Raw genomic sequence first — 22180 nt, 5'->3', positions numbered from 1 at the left:
CCACTACTACTCTAACTTTGAGACTCACTGATCCCTGTATTTTCCCCCCAAAAGGATCATTTATCCAATTTCAATGGGTCTGAAGGAGAAGAATAAACTTGCAAGCAAAGGATGGCCAGAAATACAACATGCCAAGAAACAAAAAGACTATTTCGTTCCTAGTTGTGTGTTTCTCCTGAACTTTCTCCCGTCTTCTATGATTTTAAGTCAAAAGACAAAATGCTGATTTTTAATATGAAAAAAAATGTGCCTTGCATCAAAACTGCCGTCCCCCCCAGAGAAGGCCTAGGAATAAATTAAAATAGAATTTAAATAAAAAAGAAATGTGCTGGCCCTAAATAGAAAATATCTATATATCACCAGAGGACATAAAAACAGATAGAAAAGCATATGATTTTCTTGAATGGAAAGAACTTAATAATCTAAAAATGCCAAATTAATATACCAATGTAATGCAGTTTTCAATTAGAATCTCAACAGACATGGCAGACATGCAAATTGTGCACACCTCTTCTGCTTACACACATACTCCATTGTCCCATCAGACTTCACTTAAAAACATAAGTTCAGGGGCTTTCTTGGTGACTCAGTGATTAGGAATCCGCCTGCCAATGCAGGGGACATGGGTTCGAGCCCTGGACAGTCAAGATCCCACATGCTGCGAAGAAACTAAGCCCATGCACCACAACTACTGAGCCTGAGCTCTAGAGCCTGTGAGCCATAACTACTGAGCCCACGTGCCACAACTACTGAAGCCCATGCGCCTAGAGCCCGTGCTCTGCAACAAAGAGAAGCCACCGCAACGAGAAGCCCGCATACTGCAACAAAGAGTAGCCCCCTCTCACCGCAACTAGAGAAAGCCCAAGAGCAGCAAGGAAGATCCAATGCAGCCAAAACCAAATAAATAAATTCATTTTAAAACACCCAACACTTAAGTTCAAAGACAAAATTATTAATAATTTCAAAATGATGTCAGCAGAGCATTAAACCAAGTGCAATCTCTTCTGAGTATGGGCCTTGTGTAACTGCACAGACTGCACACATATAAAGCTGATCCTACCATATTGAAAAGAGAAGCTCTTCCCTGCCAACTCTTTTTCTTTACACCCTGATCTGGTTTTTTTTTTTCCCCAAAGCACCTATCGCTTTCTAATGTACTGCAGAATTTACTTACTAATTGTATTGATTTGCTTCTGCTGCTAAAAGGTAAGCTCAACAACGTCTGGGACTTTGTTCACTGATGTATCCCATGTGCCTAGACCAATGCCTAGCACATAGGTGTTCAGTAAATATTGAATTGAGTGAATGATAAACCCTTGAGTGCTGATAGGGCCTTTATCCTAGGCTAGTAAGACTCTGTGAGGTAGAGTTGTGTGGTGATTCATTACTGGAAACATGCCACGTTGACTTCTGAACTTTGGGCACCCTTCCATGAAGAGCAAAGGAGACAGAGGCCTCTCCACTCACACACTCGTATTGCTGCTCTTTTGAAGGTTTGTAAATTGGGTCAGAGTAATCTTAAAATGAGTTCGTTTTTATTGCCCATCTTTGAACGTGCAGGCTTTGGGTCTGGCCTAGCCCAACACTTAGGCAACATTATTACTAACTGGCCTATGAATTCTCACCCACTGGCTCTAAATAACAAAGGAAAGCCTTACTCCCTAAACTCTTCATGTTGGTTCAGGTATTTTCATCCTCTGCTCGTGCTATGAAGGGTCACATCAATGTTCAACTTGCTGCATATTTAAATGTGAAAGGTATGGATTTCTTTAAGAACAAGTTTGAGAAGCTACCCAAATCAAAATTCATAACATGTCTACTAACAGAGTTGAGCACTGAGGATTCCTGGGATTTTCCACTTTTTAAATGTACTCGTTTGTTTTGTGAAATGATCTGGCTTTGGGGAGTTGCTGGATAGTTTGGGTTCCTGGTAGTAGATAAATCCATTATATTCTGAGATGTACCCTTAGTTTGGGGAAAATTAGTCAGGATAGTCTCCTGTTACATGAAAGTAATAGTTCATCAGTTAATCTTGGGGAAACATGTGAAGTCGTCAGAAGTCCAAAGCCTGATGTTATCATCTGAGCAGCTTATTTTCCAAGAAATGTAACATGGTGGTGGTTAGGAGTACAGGTACTAATTGCTGACTGCCCATGTTCAATCCTGGTTCTAACTTCCCCTACCTGGGTGAACTTGCTTTAGGTTTCTCCACGCCTCCACTCTTTTAACCATAAAATAATGACAATATTAGTATCTACCTCATAGAGTTTTTGTGTAGATTGAATATAAAGTCATTAAAATAACATCTGACATAAAGTAAATGTTCCATTGAGTGTTAGCTATCATCACAAGGAGTTCTGTTTAGCAACCAGATGTGGTGTTGGCTGTGCTGGGCTCTTGAAACAATGGAGAAATGCTTTCCTATATGTATATTTAGAAAGGACTCCCAGTGTTCCTCTGTGGTGTTATTAAAATGAACTAACTTGGGCTTTGAGAAATCCACTCTACTGTGACTTACCATCTAGTCCCTCTCTCAATCATTTTAAAGCAGAAAAATGAACGGGCCTTGGAATCAGGAGTGTGGGCATGGGGCAGACAGAGCCTCTTTGAGTCTGGATTTGGCACATGAAAGTTCTTGGAGTTTTGTTGATGGGCATTAAATTAGCCTCAACATCTGGGAGCCTGATAGGAAGTCCATGGGGTCCCTCATATTGAATTCAGGGCACATGAACCTGAGAAAAATCACTACCAATGGCAGAGTAAATCACTTTTGCTGCTGTTCTTTGGTTATCCCCCAAGCATACAGAAAAGCTTTATTAACCTCTACAACCTTAGGTTTGGGGAAATTCAAGGTGTTGGATTGGAACTCTTAGAATTTTAGTTTGTTTTTTTTGTTTGTGTGGTACGCGGGCCTCTCACTGTTGTGGCCTTTCCCGTTGTGGAGCACAGGCTCCGGACGCGCAGGCTCAGCGGCCATGGCTCACGGGCCCAGCTGCTCCGCGGCATGTGGGATCTTCCCGGACCGGGGCATGAACCGAACCCATGTCCCCTGCATCGGCAGGCGGACTCTCAACCACTGCGCCACCAGGGAAGCCCAGAATTTTAGTATTTTTTAAAAATTGACCTTTTGTAGACCAAGCCAATAATGCAGGCGTACACTACCTACATATTTCTGGTTATACTGCATTGTATATTTCTGTAATGTCTGGAGTATTTAGAGCATGTATATATTACTTTAGAATGAGAAAAGAGAAAAACTATATATACACACATGGGTTTTAACCCACCTACACAGGAATTACTCTAGTAGGTCTTATCCTCTGAGTTCATATAAATTATTCAACAAACAGCACAAGCCAGGAGGTGTATTATATCCAGAAAGTTCTAGAAAATGTGCCTTTAGATTTTACATTATTTTTAATAGCACCATTAATGGCTATGAATGCAAAACCAAAGTAGTTCTGTTTCAATTACTTGAAATAACCTCTTAATTCGAATATAACTTAAATTCAGAAAAGTGCACAAACTGTAAATGTACTTTTCTATGAATTATTACAAAGTGAACACACTCATGTAACTGTCCCCTGATCAAGAAATAAAACAATACCCCAGGACCTAAGCTCTTGAGCCACCTCCTCAGACACTACCTTTCCTTCCCTTCAAAGGAAAGAGTGGAATTGCTGTGTATGCATATGCAGTAGAAAATAGCAAATAGTTATCCAAATAGCAATATACCTGTTCCTACCAGAAATGTACACAAATCCCACTTGCCTCACATTTGCCAATACATGGAATTGTCAAGGCTTCTTAATTTTTGCCATTCTGTGGAATGTGTAATAGTATCTCATCATGGTTTTAATTTGCAATTCCCTGATAACCAATGAGGTTGAGAATCTTTATATCTATTGGGTGCTGAATATCCTCTTTTGTGTACTGTGATTCAAATCCTTTGCCAATTTTTCTATTGAAATGTCCTTTTCTTAATGATTTATAGAAGTTATTCATGTTTTGGTCACTAATCTTTTGTCAATTATGCATATTGCAAATATTTTCCCTACTCTCTTTGGTCTTTTCAACTTAACTCCCACCAACAAATTTCTTCAAGAATCTTCATGCTTTTAAATCCAGTTCCCCAATCTCTAGCCTCCAGAGATTCAGATGCTCTTTTTGTCCTGACCCTCTCACTCCTGATTGCAGTCTATTCATTTTCTGCCTTAGCATGACTGGGAGTTCCTAATTTATATGTAATTCAAGTTAGAGTTAATTCTTTCTGTCACTTGCAAAGATAGTTTTTCCTATTCTATTACAAATATATTTGCATGTTATTTTTCACAAGTTTTATTGTTTTATCTTTCACATTTGGGTGCATAAACCACCAAGAATTTATGTATGGTATTAAGCAGGGAGGAGGCATTGAGATTCATAAATATACTACTCCTCAGCACCAATTTTATCATAAATCAAGTATCCATGTATGTGTCAGTCTATTTCTGGACCCTTTATTCTGTTCTATTGGTCTATTTTTCTATCCTTTTGTCAATATCACAGTCTTAATTACTGTAACTTTTTAATAAGTGTTGGTATCTAGTGGTGAAAGTTCTCCAAATTTTTCTTCTCTAAGAATATCTTTGCTATTGTTGGACCTTTGCATTTCCATATGAATTTCAGAGTCTTGTCAAATTCCACAAAAAATGAGCTGGGATTTTGATTAGGATTTTATTAAATAGATCACTTTGTGGAGAACTGATTTATAATGTTGAGTTCTGATCAATAAACATGGCCTTTCACTCCCTTTAATTTCTCTCTATGTTTTAGAGTCTTATGCATACAGGTCTTACATGTCTTTCACTAGTTTCATTCTTAGGTATTTGATGTTTTTATAACAGATAACATTTCAAAATTATCTTCAAATTGTTTATTGGTATAAAGAATAATTTCTATAGTTAATCTGTAGTATACAGATTTTGTAACCTTGCTAAATTCACTTATGATAACTTATCTGTACTCTTTGACTTTCTATGTACGTAATCACAATATCGGCCAATAATGAGTTTTATTTCTTCCCTTCTGCCTTATACATATACATATATGTAATTATTTTTTTTGCATTACTGTATTGGCTAGGATCTCCATTATGATGTTAAACAGAAGTGGTGATAGCAAGCATCTACTGATCTCAGGAAGATAGCTTTCAAAACTATTTTACCATTACTAATCAAGGAAGTTATCTAAGCCTGCTTTCTTCACAGGAAAGTCTAATTAAAGAATAGCTATTTTTAATAGATATAGAATTGTTAATATTTTCTATTTTATCTTGTATCAGTGTTGTTTTTAAATTTTTTTGAAGGATAACCTTAATCTATTTTTTAAAGTTTATTAGTAGAGTTGGTATTATTCTTTTATTTTTTTTTTAGGTTTTTTTGGCTGCGTTGGGTCTTAGTTGCTGCACGCGGGATCTTTGTTTTGGTGTGTGGGCTTCTTTCTAGTTGTGGCGTGAGAGTTTTCTCTCTCTAGTTGTGGCATGTGGGCTCCAGGGCGTGTGGGCTCTCTAGTTGTGGCGCACAAGTTCAGTAGTTGTGCACGCGGGTTTAGTTGCCCCATGGCATGTGGGATCTTAGTTCCCCGACCAGGGATCGAACCCACATCCCCTGCATTGGAAGGTAGATTCTTTACCACAGGACCACAAGGGAAGTCCAGCTTCAGTTTTCTTTTTAATATCTGCAGAATATGTACAGAAGTTTCCCTCTTCTTTCCTGAGATAATATTCGTGCTCTTTTTTTACTTGATCAGTCTTGCAGAGGTTTGTGTTTCATTAGTCTTTACAATAAAGCCAATTTTTGTTTTTATTGATCCCGTTTTGTATTTTTTCTGTTATTTTCCTTCCTTCTTTCCTATGTGTTTAATTTGATGCTTTATTCTAACTTTTTGAAATAGATTTAAATAGTTGATTTCTTCTTTTAAATACATTCACATTTAAGGCTTTAAATGTTTCTCTATGCACTGCTTTGGCTGCATCTCACAAGTTTTGATAAGTTGTATTTTTACCAGTCAGTTCAAATATTTTCTAATTTCCAATGTAATTTTCTTTGACTCCTAAGTTTAGAAATTGTTTATTTTCTAAGTGTATGAAAATTTAGTAAACTTTTATTTCTAACTTTATTCCACTACAGTCACAAAACATACTTTAAATAATTTCAAATTTTTGAAAATTGTTAGGACATTGTAGACCTAGCACAGTCCATTTTATAAATTTCCATGTGCACTTGAAATGAATATGTATTCTGTGGTTGTGTATGACTATCATTTACTTTTTTATAATCTCCTTTACAAAAAAACAAAATATTAAAATCTATTTTAAAAACACATTTCTCTGTACTGATGAAAGTTAAATGTGCATTAAAATTAAAATATTTACTAAATATAATCACTAAATTTTAGTGAAATTTGCATCCACAATTTTCTTAGTTAACAAAAATATTCAGAGCTTCCCTGGTGGCGCAGTGGTTGAGGGTCCGCCTGCCGATACAGGGGACACAGGTTCATGCCCCGGTCTGGGAAGATCCCACATGCCGCGGAGCGGCTGGGCCCGTGAGCCATGGCCGCTGAGCCTGCACGTCCGGAGCCTGCGCTCCGCAACAGGAGAGGCCACAACAGTGAGAGGCCCGCATACCGAAAAAAAAAAAAATTCAATATTCTGTAAATGATCTCTTTTGATCAAAGCCATTAGTAATCACAATGAAAATAATTTTATTTCATTGTGTTAAAAATTGCTAAAGCAGGGCTTCCCTGGTGGCGCAGTGGTTGAGAGTCCGCCTGCCGATGCAGGGGACACGGGTTCATGCCCCGGTCTGGGAAGATTCCACATGCCGCGGAGCGGCTGGGCCCGTGAGACATGGCTGCTGAGCCTGCGCGTCCGGAGCCTGTGCTCCGCAATGGGAGAGGCCACAACAGTGAGAGGCTCGCGTAACGCAAAAAAAAAAAATTGCTAAAGCAGAGTAAAAGGCATCTGATAAAAAGGATGACAATGAGTGAGTTTTGGGTTTTTTTAAAATCAGATTCAGAAATAAATTACCTCTAAAGGATTTTGCTAATCCTTTGGTTAACTATTAGCCTGCTTAAGACAACTCAGTTATGTCAAACTTCCAAAAGTTCCAAAATATGCCTTCAAAACATGTCTGAAATCCATCAAATACAATTAATTTGTGGTATATCCATAATTTGTAATTATACTTTCCACATACTATTACCAAGGAGTCATTTGTTAACCTTAATGAGATAAACATGCTTTCTTTGGGATGACAGTTAAATATGATGGCTGAGAACTGTGTTATAGATCTGCAGTGTCTTCCCGTAAGAAGATACTTGACATCCTCAAGGTTAAAGGTTAAAATTCTGGTTCAGAATCGGGAAGCATTCCTAGCATACAAACAGTCCAACTATACTTCCCAGCTTAAATTTTCTAGAGGATTGGTGTCATTCCATTTGAGTCTACCCATTATATCCATACACTAATATGCTAGGAAGCTTTCTTTTTTGCTTTAAATAAAAAACAAAAACTCAACTATACATTATCAAAGTATTATTCAAATTTCAAAATCACTCCTCTGTTTCAAAGCCATAGAGAAAGGGATGTTTTTCTTCTCCCATTTCTAGTATTTCTGAAAAAATGATGATTAAAAAGTTTTAAAAATTTTACATGACCTTAACCAAGTTCTCTTGGTGAGAAAATAGATGTTCTTCTAGCACTCACTGACATTCCCCCTAAACCTACTTTTGCTAATGTATATAATGTAAGTAATGTTGGTATTCAAGATATGTAAGCTAAGAATCTTAGAATCATTTTTGATTCCCTCTCTTCCTTGCCCTCCACATCCAATAATCAACAATAGTTTAATCTTCCAAGTGTTTCCTGAGTCCATCACTTCCTCTTCATTCCTGTGCTACTTCCCCAGTTCAGGCCCTCAGCATCCAGATTAATGCAGTAGCCTAGCTTCTGCTCTCTTCTGCCCTCTCACCCACAGCACACATTCCTATCAGCCACCTTTTTAAAGAGTTGTTCATGTCATTCACCTACTTAATCATTAATGGTTGGTTCTCTATTATTTTTATGATAAAGCCTAAACAATTAGCATAGCATTTAAAACTCTTAATAAACTAACCCTGACCCAAATATTCCAGGCTTTACTTGCCTTTCATACAGACCACATACCCTAAGCTCTACTCACATTCAGTGAATACACCAGTGACTCATGCACCACACCTTTGCAAGTGTGAGTCATATCTACCTGGAATGCCCCTCTAACCTGTTCCATTTCCTGAAATGCTCCTTGACTTTTAAAAGTCTAGTGTGAAATCTTTTTGGAGGTAACAGAACAGAGTGTTTAAAGCACTGGCTCTGGAAGCCTGTGGTTATAGTTTGAATTCTGACTCTATTATTTCTTAGATATTTAACCTCTGTCAAGTTATCTAACTTCTCTGTGCCTCAGTTCCCTCATTTGTAAAATGGGGATAAAAACAGTACCTACCTTCCACTGTATTAAGCACAATAACAAATGTATTATTACCAAGGTGTCTGACACATAATAGGTGTTTAATAAAAGGTAACTTTAATAGTTTTAATTACCAACCCTCCCCACCAGCCCACAAATTTAGTAACAGCTCCCTGTGGACTCTCACAGTACTTGGTTCCATGCTACTGTTATCGCACTTATAGAATACTATCATTGGTTGCATACATTAACTTTCTCACTAGGCTACACTCTTGAGGGCAGGATCTTATTACTTAATCTTAATATCCCTAGCTTCTAATACGGTACTGGACAAAGGACAACATTTCAATAAATGTTGGTCAGATGAAAAATGAGCCAATGAGGTGATCCCACATAGGACTGGAAACACCTTCAAAAAGCTGATAGAAATGGTAAGGATGAAAACCACAAATGTCTTTTCTCCCCACTTTACAACACTCGCACAAGGTCACATAATTAGCAAGTGACAAAGCCAAGATGCACATCTGCCATTTGTCTGATTCAAGAGCCTTAGCTCTTAATCAAAGTGGTATACGGTCACTGCAAGCTGGCAGCACTGGAGGAGGATCTAGCTCTCAGATACTCTCAGTTGGGCTCAGACATGACTTCTTAAGCTAATCTATTTCTGACATCACTATACACTCTCAACAGAATGCCTGCATTTGGAATTACAGAATTTTAGCCTTAGCAGTGATCATAGAGCACTAACAAGGAAACTGAGGATTAAGTACTTTGCCCATATATAGACTCCTATTTCAAACGAAGTTTAAGATGTAATAAATCCAGTCTAGGTAGACTCCTTTCTCATATAAAGTTGATCTTACTTAAATATATTTTTATTTGCTGGCCTATAAAACAATTTTATGATCAATTTTTCCTTTGAATTTTATTAGTAATAAAATAACAATAACCTACTGGTATTTAGTCCTTAATGGTCATATTTCCTTTCTCAGAATCTGTTTCTCTGATGTACTTTATCATTAACTACTCATAGTAGCAAGGACACGTATTATAGAAAAACATATGATATGATTTCAAATTTAATTCCTTAAAATATAAGCCTCGTATTTTTGGCATAAACACTTTACCCTTCTCAATTCAGCTTTGTTACTTTGATCACTACAATAAAAGAAAATACACAAAAAAATAGTTGTTTCTGAATGATGAAATTATGAGTAATTTTTATTTAGAATTTTTAAATCTTTACATGTTTTCTGTAATGACTGTTTTCATTCCCCCAACCTGTCCTAAAGCCAAAGCCTCAGAAGCTGAGTGGAGTGAGGAAGTCCCCCTCCTGCATGGGGGAAGAGAGAAATACAATATGGGGTACTGGAGCTCAAATGAGGTGAAAAGGGTGTCACACAGTAAAGTGTATGTGTATGTAAATTTAAAACATATACACGTATATACACACATAAAGCCCTAGAGCACTGTCCACTGAGAAGGAGTGTGGCACCGATATCTCAATTATAAACACATCTCATGCACAAATTGTAGTTTCTAAATACCAATTTCCACTAAAAGGCAGAGAAACAGCTGATTCCAAAGACAGGGCAGGCAAGTACAAGGTAAGTTTGGAGAAACCTGTGTGCCCAAATGTAAGAAAGTACTTAAAAAATGATGGCAACTTGTCAAAGGACACAGGAGCCAACTTGAAAGGGCTCCCATTGACCAAATGTGGGATGATTTGAGATTCAAAATAAATAACAGAATATAATCCATTGACTAGAAAACCGTGAATTCATACTGATATTAATAACCTGAAATTTTGATTAGGAGCAGGATATATACATAGCTTCAAACTACCTCCTCACAAAATACTTACAAAGGGAGGAAGTAACTTTACAGTGAAGAAGCCTGATAGGTGGTACCTTAAGCAAGTGATCAAAATGAATATCATCAGAAACAGTGCACTGAAATTGTGCACTACCTAATAGGATGCAATAAGAACACAGAATTGCTTTTGTAATACCCCTGCCAAAAAAGCACAACTGGAATCTATCCACGAGGAAACAGATAAACCAAATTTAGGGATATTTTACATAATAACTGGCTTATAATCTACAAAAGTGCCAAGGGTAGTAAAAGTCAATGAAAGACTGAGGAACCATTCCAGAGTGAAAGAAACTAGAGACACTATGACCTAAGACAACACATGATTTTGAAGTGCATCCTTATAAAACATTATTGGGACAACTGGTGAAACCTGAATGGGGTCTTAAGATTAGATGGGAGTAATATATCAATGTTAATTTCCTGATTTTGATGGTTATATAGGAGAATTTCTTCTCTTTGGAAATATAGAAGTATTGCAGGGTGATGGGGCATCATGACAGCAACTTACTCTCAAAGTGGAAAATTTTTATTTGTACCATATTTACAACCTTTCTGTAAGTTAGAGATTGTTTTGAAAATTTTTCTTTAAAAAGCAGAAAGCAAAAAAATGAACCAATAGATTCTTATTATTCTTAAAGAGCTGATAAAGGAATTCAATGATTAAAAAAACAATTTTAATGACGAAATCTGTCCAGTTCCTGGGTCCACTGTGCACATATATGTTCTTCAAAACTGTTTGTTTTGTGTCATTAATTCACCCAGAAATTCTTCTCACACGACTTTCAGAATCTTAAACACACACACATACTCACACACTCTTCCAGTTAGTTAGGATAGCGACATGTTCATAGGTGCTGTTCAGTAGAGACACACTATGTGAGTACTATTTTTATAAAACAAAAATGTTTGTAAGTATTACTATAAAAATAACTTCTCCCCCTTGTGGCAAAAAATGAAAATACATTCTACTGAAGAATCCTAATATAGAGGCACTTAGTATTATTCCTTATAAAGTATTTCCACATAGCACACAGCATTTGCAAACAATATACTTAAGAGGTAGTTTCACAGTTTTCTTTAGTTCAGCATTGTCCAGATTCTATTTGGATAATATTCTCTATAGCAAAAAGCTGCAGGTTTGATAGACTGCCACAACAAAATGCCAGAGTTCAAAGAAACCAAATTTACCCACAGTATAAAGATTAGAATGACAGGCAGGTAAAAAGGGAGGGCCCCATTCCAAGGCACCTGCCTATTTAAAATTACAGGGGCATCAAGAAGGCTTCCTACCTCTCAAAGTTTAATCTAAAAAATCTGAAAGTCCACCACTGGAGATTAATTCCTTGGAGTTGGTTCCATCCAATCTTCAAACTTAGTTTATTAATATGAAGATACTCTGGAAGAAAGACATTTTCCTTCATTTAAGATTGCCAATGGTGAAAACAAAAGGAAGTCACTCATCTGAGTATAAATGAAACTTAATTTAATTCATTCCAGATTCGTATCCCTGTTCTTAACCCTCCATACTTCTTCCTATTAAGTGACCAGTCACTGATAATTCTATGTTTTATTGACCTTCCAGTGATTATAAAGTAATTTAAGTGGTTTTTGAAAGTAAACTTAATTCCAGTTTCAGACTTTTAAATTAAAAGTGGCTCAGTTGGATACTGTCTCTTCAACACAGTAATATAAATATTAGTATCCCGGCTAAAATGAATTATTGACCATTTTAATACATGTTGCACAGTACATATTAATATAGGAAAATACATGTTAGCAGCAGCATAATGTTGACCATGTTCTAATCCATTCCACCTGCTCAAATATTAGTGAAAATAATTATATATTTGTAATGCATCACTGCTGTCTAGCACAAATCTATGCCTTCTGAATAAATGACTTTCCTCTGAGCTTGTTTGCTGTTTGGAGTATGACTGTTATATATTCATATTTAAATTAGCTTTGCATGGTGAGGCAGACTGCAACCTTCTAAACCACTTAGAAAATGAGCAAATATGGTTAATTACTTGTCTCTCCCCCACAAAAGTGTTATTAATCACAAGAATTGAAGTTTAGTGTTACCTCCCAGATAACGATGTTAAAGTATACAGGGCCTAGTTTAAAAATATCAATCTTGTTAAGCCCAGGGTTATCAACCCAGCTGCTTCAAGTCACCAATTAAAATTCTTACTCTCTAATGTGTCAGGTTTCTCTCCTATATACACTTGAGGGTTGTTTCTCCCCTAAATTTGGAAAGAGAAAGATTGATCAGTGGTAAGAATAAAAGTTAAGAGTTAAGGCAATTTTAAAAAGATTAAATATGCAATATTTGATTACATAAAAATGACTGCCTATTGCTAATACATTGAGTACGTTTTTGTCCATGTTTTCACTCCAGCATTAGCCATTTAAAAACTACCAATGCACTAAATAAACAACAGAATTGGCAAACTTGTGACATTAAAATAGTCTGTTTTTGAAGGCAGAAATACTGATTTCTTAATATCTCTCAAGGTAGAGTTGTCATTCACTCCCATGTTACAAAATATGGTACAAAATACCTGAAGTTTTTCTGTTACAAAAATTATTACTCAAACAGTAGTATGATTATGCAAAATAACTCACTAAAGAACTTTTTTTTTTTTTTTGCGGTACGTGGGCCTCTCACTGCTGTGGCCTCTCCCGTTGCGGGGCACAGGCTGCGGACGCGCAGGCTCAGCGGCCATGGCTCACAGGCCCAGCCGCTCCGCCGCATGTGGGATCTTCCTGGACCGGGGCACGAATCCGCGTCCCCTGCATCAGCAGGCAGACTCTCAACCACTGCACCACCAGGGAAGCCCTAAAGAACTTTTTGATGGAAGGTTTCTAGTAGGTACACACTTAATATTCAATTAAAATTTCATGACCACTTATAAAATTTTAAAAACCAAATTTTATAAAAGTATGACCACACACCGGACACATTACGAAAAAGTCTAACAGTAAATTAGACATTAGCCCTGTATCTCAACTTCATAATCTAAACACTACAACGAGAACCAAACATTGGATGAAAAGAAAATTAGACTAAGCAAAACTAATGAGCCTATCAAACAATATTTTATGATGCATAAGGAGAATAGTGTATAGAAGATAAAGTGTGAGAATCATTCAGGTTTCTATCTGAGTCTTTTACTTAGCTGTAGACCTTGAGCAGATCTACTTAAAACTTCTGTGCACAGGGTCTGTCAAATGGAGATAACAGTACCCTACTCCTAGGGCTCCTTTGAAACCAAATGAGATAATGTATGTAAAGGGCTTAGCACAGTGCATGGGACTAAAGTCAATAAATATAGCTATACTTTATTATGCATCAAAAATTTTTAAATGCTATTTTTACTTTATATAGAATTATATACAGTAACAGTATGGACTGGTCTTTTCCTCCAAAGTATACAATGTATTTCAGGACAGACTTCTTCAAGCAGAGAGAAGTACTACAGGGACTGAATATAGTTAAACTAATTGGATGAAAGCTCAGAATGCTTCATATGTCAAATTCTCCACTAGAAATCACTATGCTTCTAGAAAATATGTCATACTTCTGAGTCAATGGGCAATAAACGGTAATACATAGAATATTTTTGTATTAAAAAAAAAGTTAAACTCCCAGATCTGAGCTTTTAAAGTCACTAACAAATTATGCACCCAGGGAACCTTACTTACTCTCATGTGCAGTTCAAGCATGCCTTAAGCACTACTTCATAAACATGACCACCTAATGGGCTTTGTGGCATTTCAAGAACAAAAATCTCTTTATCTAGCTAGAGGTAAATATTTCACCATAATAGATGAGAAAAAGGCATTTTAAGGAAGCAGTAAATTGTGCACTTTGAGTCAATTTACTGGCTAATTAAATAATTTTATGGTGAGTGGGAAGGCTGATATTCAGAGTGATATATTTAAAGTGAGAGGAAAGGAATGGTCTAAAATATACCATAAATTAACTTACTTAGAAGCTCTTTTTAAAACAAGAAAGGTGCTAGGGACTTGCAACCATGGGATACTCTAAATGAGGCTACTAATAACTGTCTTGAAATAGTCAGATAACCAACTGTCTAAAGATGCATCCAGCCATTATTTAACAATTCCTCGTAAGAAGTATTCAGCTACTTTGGTTAGCTGTCATTTTCAATATCATAACTTATAGAAGCTAGACTTCCTTCTTAAACCTGTGTTCTGTATTTCACTTTGTGTTATGAAAATGTAATACACTCAAGCTTTTTATCGAGTGTTTCTGCATTTTCTAAAAACGTAGTGTTTAAGAGTCTATTTTCGGGCTTCCCTGGTGGCGCAGTGGTTAGGAGTCCGCCTGCCGATGCAGGGGACGCGGATTCGTGCCCCGGTCCGGGAAGATCCCACATGCCGCGGAGCGGCTGGGCCCGTGAGCCATGGCCGCTGAGCCTGCGCGTCCGGAGCCTGTGCTCCGCAACTGGAGAGGCCCGCATACCGCAAAAAAAAAAAAAAAAAGTCTATTTTCAATTTCAAAACATTATCTAAACATTGCATGTTAGCTCATGTGAAACTATGGAAAATTATAAAGATTCTCCTTATTCAAATGTTGACTAAAGTTACTGATATACAAAGTTCCGTTATCGCTACCTAAAATTTTACCATGTGCATATGAAAAACACTTTACTTACATCTCTTTTGAGCCATATATTTTGAGCAGAATTTTGTAGTGTCCATTAATATGAAAAATACTTTCAAAATGAAATACAATGAATGCATACTGCTTTATAAAACAAATTTTTTTTCTTAGAGAAAGACAATCTGTTTCTAATTTTGATTATATAGTCAAGTATTTTTCTGATTAAAAAGGAAGACCTATGCAATGAAAAATAAGAAACATCTTAATTTAAATAAAAAATAATTTATAAAATTCAGTATGGATGTCCTCAAAATGTAAAAATGGAGTGAAATAAAAAAAAAAACAATTGCAGGGAATTTGTTTATTGAGCATTAATGTTAACACTTCTAAATTAAGTAGTCACGAGTTTTCTGTTACTGTCCTGTCAATGGACATAATGGAAAATATTGCACAGAACTCAAACATGGAAATAATAATTAACAAAATATCTAAGCAACAAATATATGTTTTACATTAAAAAAATTAATCCAAACAAAATAATTTGAAGCACTTTTCTGATTTGGAAGTCTTAAAGTGTTCTCTCAGGTTTTATTTGATATTTTTTTCCCTTTTTAATTTTTTTTACAAATTGACACTGTGTACAAAGAGTTCAAGTGGCCAGTAAAACTACTGCTTTAAAATTGTTGGCTTTAAGTAACAGAGGTATAATTTGAATTCACATCAGAGCTTTCTAAAATGGCAATAGTACAAGCATATGACTTTCTCTACTATCCAAAACCTGTTCTGGCTTTCCTTTGGCTAAGGAATAGAAAACCAGACAGCCTTCTAAAGCTGCCATAATTTCCTAAAATGCTTTGATAAAAGTTGGCATACTTCATTTCTCTCGCTTACCCTGATAACACTGGGCTAAACAGAAAATGATTCAGTCAATAGTAACTTTAAACAGTAGCTACCTTGCTCTGGACCTGGAAGTTTTGGTAAAGTTGATGAACATTCAGAAACATATTCTTAAAATTAGTTTTCCAAAATTAGGCCAAAAAGCCTACATTAAAGGAAAAAGAAAAGTCAAGAATGAGTTGAACATTAAAGTTTATCTGTTCCTGAAGACTATGAAAAACACAATCAAAGCTGAAACACTACATATAGCTAAGAATGCATTCTCACAGAGCAAGTTTATAGTTTTTAGGGTAAAGATCTTTCTAAATTTCTGCTTGATGTTTAAAATTTTATAAGTGATTTATTATGCCACCATATTAAGCCAATTCAATTAACTACATTCAGTAGGAATCGCTTCAGAAATGCCCTGAAAAAGGTAATGACAGAAACTAAAGATTTAAAAAGCAACTAGTCCTTGCAAAGTTTATCTCGAGACTTAGAATATAATGCTAACTATCAATTCCCAATTCCTCTTAAAATAGAAGACTACCTGCATGTTTAGCCATTCCATCTTATTCCAGTTTTGCATAAAGGTAGAAATCTTAAAGGACTGCATTGTTGCTGAACACTGTCAATACTTCTCATATGCACCATTTAGACTATACCTCATTTTTTTACTTCCCTTATAATATTAAAATAATGAATAAATATGGTCCTTTAGTTAAGATCCTCCACCTTATCTTAAGCAAAATATAAAATAAGGTAATTTTATTAATTTCTTGCTAGCATTGGCTTAAAAATCTGTTTACCAAATAAGAAATTGTAAACATTTAAGTTTTTTTTTTTTACCCAGAAAGCAGATGTATTCTGATCCACTGCTAATACCTACATAAAACATTTCATAATTTTAGTTTTGTTTATAACATTTTTCTTGGAATAGTATTATTGTTGTACCTCAGAAAAATCCAATCAACCAACTACAAAAATTATGCCCAATTGTTAATTAACCTTCTGAAAGAAGCAAAAAGTTCTCTAGGAAAACCTAAAATAACCTGATTTACAATTACCAGTGCTGAAAAGGTCACTGAAAATTGATAAATAATAAATGTAGTTTTGCTGGATTTTACCCATCTTTAGTGCAAAACAGGATGGTGAAATTTCCCAATGGACTATGTTAAAGAACATGAACCAGAACACTGGTAACATCTCATTTGCCTTCTGACACCAACATTTTCCAGGATGAAAACAATGACATATAGCTTTACAGAGTCTGAAATTTATAAGTTCAAAAACGGAATTAAAATTCAACGTAAGGGAAAAGAGCAAAATATGCTTAGTAGTGTCCAAATATCAAATAAAATCTCAAGGGTAAGTATGGCTGCTGTTTTTCTAAACAGTCATTATTCAATAAAATGTTGGCTGTGTCATAAGAAACCGCCTGTGCTTTCTATCAACCAAGGCCTGCTGAAGTACAACACACTGCCCTTGTAAATTCAACCTCAGCTGAAATGTCGAGCAAGGCGGGCAGATCTATAGTCAGCACGAAGTTGTACGAAGGAGTGAAGAATGTTCTTGTCCAGATTAGCAAGTTGTTCTCCTGAGCAGACTTGCTTTAAATTATCTGGGTTTACTACCAGAAGATTGCAAAGTGCATGCAGAGTATCAAAAAGCTGTAATACCAGAGGAATCTGAATTGAGATAAGAAAACGAAAAAATAACATTGAAACAAAATGTTTAGTTTTACAATCAGTTTGTAAATTCTTCTCACTTATGTACTGTTATTCAGGACTTATCTAATGTTGGAGAGTTCAATGTTAGAATTTTTTAAAGTTCCTGAAGTGTTAAAACTCAAATATTTCAGACCTTATAAAACTCACTATAATCTTTTTGAAAAGATTCATATTATGCCAATTTTCTTAAATAGTAATAATCATTTATACTTTTGTAAACTGGAATTAGTTATTACTGATTTAGCAGGTTTCTTAAATAATTTAAACATTAAGGGAAACTGATTTCAGAGAGATGTACATGAAGAAAGAACATATTTTCCTGATATCTGATATATGCAGCATTAGTCATGGGCGTTATTTAATAAAGTCATTCGGACTATGGAACTGAAATATGGCCTTGTCTAAAATAAAGCTCAAAGCAAAAATGTGTTAATATTGAAAATATGACTGCAACAATACTTTTTCAGTTAGGAAATGTTCTGTCTCACTACAATGTCAACAAAAGTTATAAACTTTTCACTAATGATTATAAGTCAGTACACATTTTTTATGATCTGACTTATGTTCTTGAACCTATTTACAAGTCTGATATTTGTGAACACATACCTTGAAGTCTTTGGCACACTTCCTATATTCAGCAACATCACAAATTGCTAACATGCCACCCATACAACTATAGGAATATTGTTGAAGATGCTCATAAATAAGTCGATGAAAACGTACTCCAAGTTCCATCAAAACTGTATCCACATTCTTCCCATCCATGGAATTTTTAATCTTCTCCACTTGTTTTCTTACATAAGCACAGACTTTAACACAGGCCTGTAAAAAAATTTTTCTATACTTATTACATAGAAATGTGTATCAGCTTAGCTAAGGAGAAAATACATATAGTTTCTCATTAATCTCTAAGTATAAAATTTAAAAACTTAGAGCATAATAAGATACATCAATGAAATGTTAACAAAAGTACAAACAAAGCAGATATTCTTAGTAGCATACTGAATCATTTTACTCACATTAGTATACTGAATCAAAACATTGTTTTCATCTTCTGGCTTAAAATCTGTTTTCTTTTGTTCTGCAGCCAAGATATGCTTCATTTGTCCAATCATACAATTTAATGTCCTAGAGAATTGAGAACACCATGTATTTGATCCATTTAATTTACTTTATATTTACTTTTATTTATATTATTTATAATAAATTAAATTTAAATTATTTAATTTTATGTTACCATGAGACTATTTTACTATGGGTATACTTTAGATTTTAAAAAAGTAAATTCTAGGTCTTGACTTCAAAGACCTCTTAGTTTTATTAGCTTCCTGCTCAAAACACAGGGCAAAGATTCATTTGCCCATTACTCTAAGGAAATCTTAAAGATCTTAGAAGACTGTCACTAATTGGTTTCCTTAACAACTATATTTGGAGAATGCTTAGGAAGGCAGTAAGATAGGGGGGCTTATGAGGAATGGCCAAAGTTTAGAAGAACAGGTGAGAAGAACCCGAGTTTCACAGTCTAAGGACAAGCAGGAGGCTGAACAAGTGGTACTGAAGACCCAGTTGAGAAATGAGAGTATGTGTTTGTAATGGCACGAATAATGTTTGAGTTATGTGGTGTTCTCCAATAACAATCAGCCATCCGGTTATGGGAATAAAAGAGTCTGCATTAATCCAGATTTCAGGATCTGTAAGATAATTATGGTTAAAGGAAATAAATTTTAGGGTAATTACGAGGGAGTAATTAAAGACCAAGCAATCTAAGCACAACAATGAATAAAATGAAGCTGGCAAAGGATAATAGATTGGCAAAAGACAAAGATATTAAGGGCTAGAGTTCCTGTAACTAACTTATATTCAAATATGTTTTCTTGAATAGAAGAGAAAGGAGTAGAATTACAGTAAATAAAAATATGCCCAAACCTAGTAGCATGGGCTTTAGAATTTGAGTCCCAAATATCCAGCATTATGATCTTGAGCAAACTACCTCATTTCTTTTTTTTTTTTTTTTTTTAAATTTATTTAGGGCTGTGTTAGGTCTGTTTCTGTGCGAGGGCTTTCTCTTGTTGTGATAAGCGGGGGCCACTCTTCATCGCAGTGCGCGGGCCTCTCATTATTGTGGCCTCTCCCGTTGTGGAGCGCAGGCTCCAGACGCGCAGGCTCAGTAGTTCTGGCTCACGGGCCCAGCCGCTCTGTGGCATGTGGGATCTTCCCAGACCAGGGCTTGAACCCATGTCTCCTGCATTGGCAGGCGGATTCTCAACCGCTGCGCCACCAGGGAAGCCCTACCTCATTTCTTTAAGCTTTCATTTCCTCACCTGTAAAATGGGAATACTATTTCCTACTTAATAAATGAAATTATACAGGTAAAGATCCTTGTTCTGTGCCCAGCACATAGCAAATTCTTGATAAATACTGAGTTGGCCAAAAAGTTCATTCAATAAACATTACAAAAATTTTTTGAATGTAGAATCTGCATTCACTTAATGCAAGTTACTTTTAGAAAATCAGTATATTTATTTAAAGCATTTCAGACATTAGCCCAACAGTTCTAACTGAAAATAAAATCCTTGGCCTTCCCTGGTGGCGCAGTGGTTGAGAGTCCGCCTGCCGATGCAGGGGACGCGGGTTCGTGCCCCGGTCCGGGAGGATCCCACATGCCGCGGAGGGGCTAGGCCCGTGAGCCATGGCCGCTGGGCCTGCGCATCTGGAGCCTGGGCTCCGCAACGGGAGAGGCCACAGCAGTTAGAGGCCCGCGTACTACATAAAATAAATAAATAAAAAAAATAAAATCCTCTAGAGGGTGTGTGTGTGTGTGTGTGTGTGTGTGTGCGCGCGCGTGTGTGTGTGTAGGAGGGGGCATTTACAAAAAAAGATTTTAAATAGAATCTGCTTTAAAAGTAAGTCTAAACATACTGACTTCCATAAATAATAAACCTGGAAGCCAATAAAAACAATATTCTAATAATAAAGATGAAAGCAATATGTAAAAATAAAATCAAACGTTATAGCAGGATGGTGGAATTAAAATAGACTTTTTTTTCCTCTGAAAATCATTTTCCTGTTGTTACAATGGTGTTTTTACAATTAAAAAAAAATGCAAGAGATAGCACAGGGAGATCAGCTCGGTGCTTTGTGACCACCTAGAGGCGTGGGATAGAGAGGGTGGGAGGGAGACACAAGAGGGAGGGGACATGGGGATATATGTATACATATAACTGATTTACTTTGTTATACAGTAGAAACTAACACAACATTGTAAAGCAATTATACTCCAATAAAGATGTTAAAAAAATTTTTAAATAAAAAAATAAACACAACAAAAAAATGCAAGAGAAATAGTAAAACTAACAACTTGCCTATCAATGCCAGTATCTAATTTCATCTCCATCTGTTCAATTATTTCTTTTTTCTTCTGAAGGCATTCAGATAACTTAGGAGAAGAGCTATTGAATGTTTAAAGGGGGGGAAAGATCACATTAGTAGCCTTAAAATTCTAACAGTTTTTCATAGGCATATATATGTGTATTGCTATATACCTACACACACACACACACATTATTTTAACTTGCTCCCCAATCCAAGAAGAATATAAATAGTAAAGAAATCATTTAGTATTCACTATGCCCAATTCATTACAATAGTCACACTAGGAAAAATTAACCAGTTAAAAGAGAAGGAAGAGGAGGATTTAGATTTATTACTTTCATCTGTGAGGAGACAACCCTTTAGAATATAAACATGTGATTTTGAAATTCTGAAATTATTTGGTTTCTTTTTTCATTAAATTTCTGGTATATCAGTAAGAAAAATCACAAAGTCTTGAGAATATAGCAAATTATACTAATTAAAATTTAGAGACTAACACCCAATTCAATTGTATTTAGCTTTCCTATATTAAAAAAAACAAAAAACAAAACCAACTTGGTAGCCATATTTACCTTCTGAATATTACCTAAATGTCAAAAAACACAAAATATTAAAGAATATGCAACCCTAATAATTACATGAATTCTTTGCTATGTGACATTAGAGCTCTTTAAAAAGTAAATCTTTCAAAACGTGATTCAGGGATCACAAGTAATCTTTATCTTTGAGATCATTTCTAGACTAATTATTTCTTGGCATATCAACATTTATACAAAATGTCTAGAATTTTACCTTCTATATGAATATTCTTCCTCTTTAATTATAGTACTACACATACAATTTTAAAAAGCATGTTCACATATCTACTACCTTATTTAATCCTCACATGCTTTAAAAGTTCACATAAATTGATAGGAAGATATAAACTAAACCTTATTTAATGCCTCATCAAAAACCTGTCCTATTGATCTCATAAAATTGTTATTGTACATCGTTTTATTATAATAAGTGGGAACAAGCTAGAAGTTGTCTTTCATATCAGATTTAGGTTTATGACACATTCAGTAAACCAAAATTAATACCACAGAAGGAAAACAGGAAGGCAAGGAAGAGGAAAAGGGCTTTTACTTATTACACACCCTCCTGTTCCTGTATGATGTTTTAACGAACATCTATTACTTTTAAATTTTAACAAGAAGTAGAACATT

At 35.5% G+C, this 22180-nt stretch overlaps 1 protein-coding gene across 5 annotated transcripts in view; it reads right to left on the bottom strand.

Moving 5' to 3' along the window:
* Positions 1-9684: 9684 nt before the first annotated feature.
* The window catches only part of EXOC5 (exocyst complex component 5), a 59894-nt gene continuing 47398 nt past the window's right edge, over positions 9685-22180 (bottom strand). The window contains exons 15-20 of one of the 5 annotated variants that reach the window (XR_010839542.1): positions 20963-21049; positions 18620-18728; positions 18207-18422; positions 15948-17558; positions 12556-12607; positions 10877-11760 (exon numbers count right to left, since the gene is read on the bottom strand). Coding sequence is in view for 3 of the 5 variants with exons in the window: in XM_059059493.2 (XP_058915476.1) it covers positions 17370-17558; positions 18207-18422; positions 18620-18728; positions 20963-21049 (601 nt within the window). In the remaining 2 variants the exon portion in view is untranslated. Of the gene's footprint in view, positions 11761-12446; positions 12608-14814; positions 17559-18206; positions 18423-18619; positions 18729-20962; positions 21050-22180 lie in introns of those variants that run through there. The other 4 variants (XR_010839543.1, XM_067028426.1, XM_059059493.2 and 1 more) reach the window with 4 other exon arrangements.

The sequence above is a fragment of the Kogia breviceps genome, chromosome 3, assembly GCF_026419965.1.
Source record: "Kogia breviceps isolate mKogBre1 chromosome 3, mKogBre1 haplotype 1, whole genome shotgun sequence".
NCBI lineage: Eukaryota > Metazoa > Chordata > Mammalia > Artiodactyla > Physeteridae > Kogia > Kogia breviceps.
Note: the sequence above shows the minus strand (reverse complement) of the source record. Positions and strands in the feature narration are given on the sequence as shown.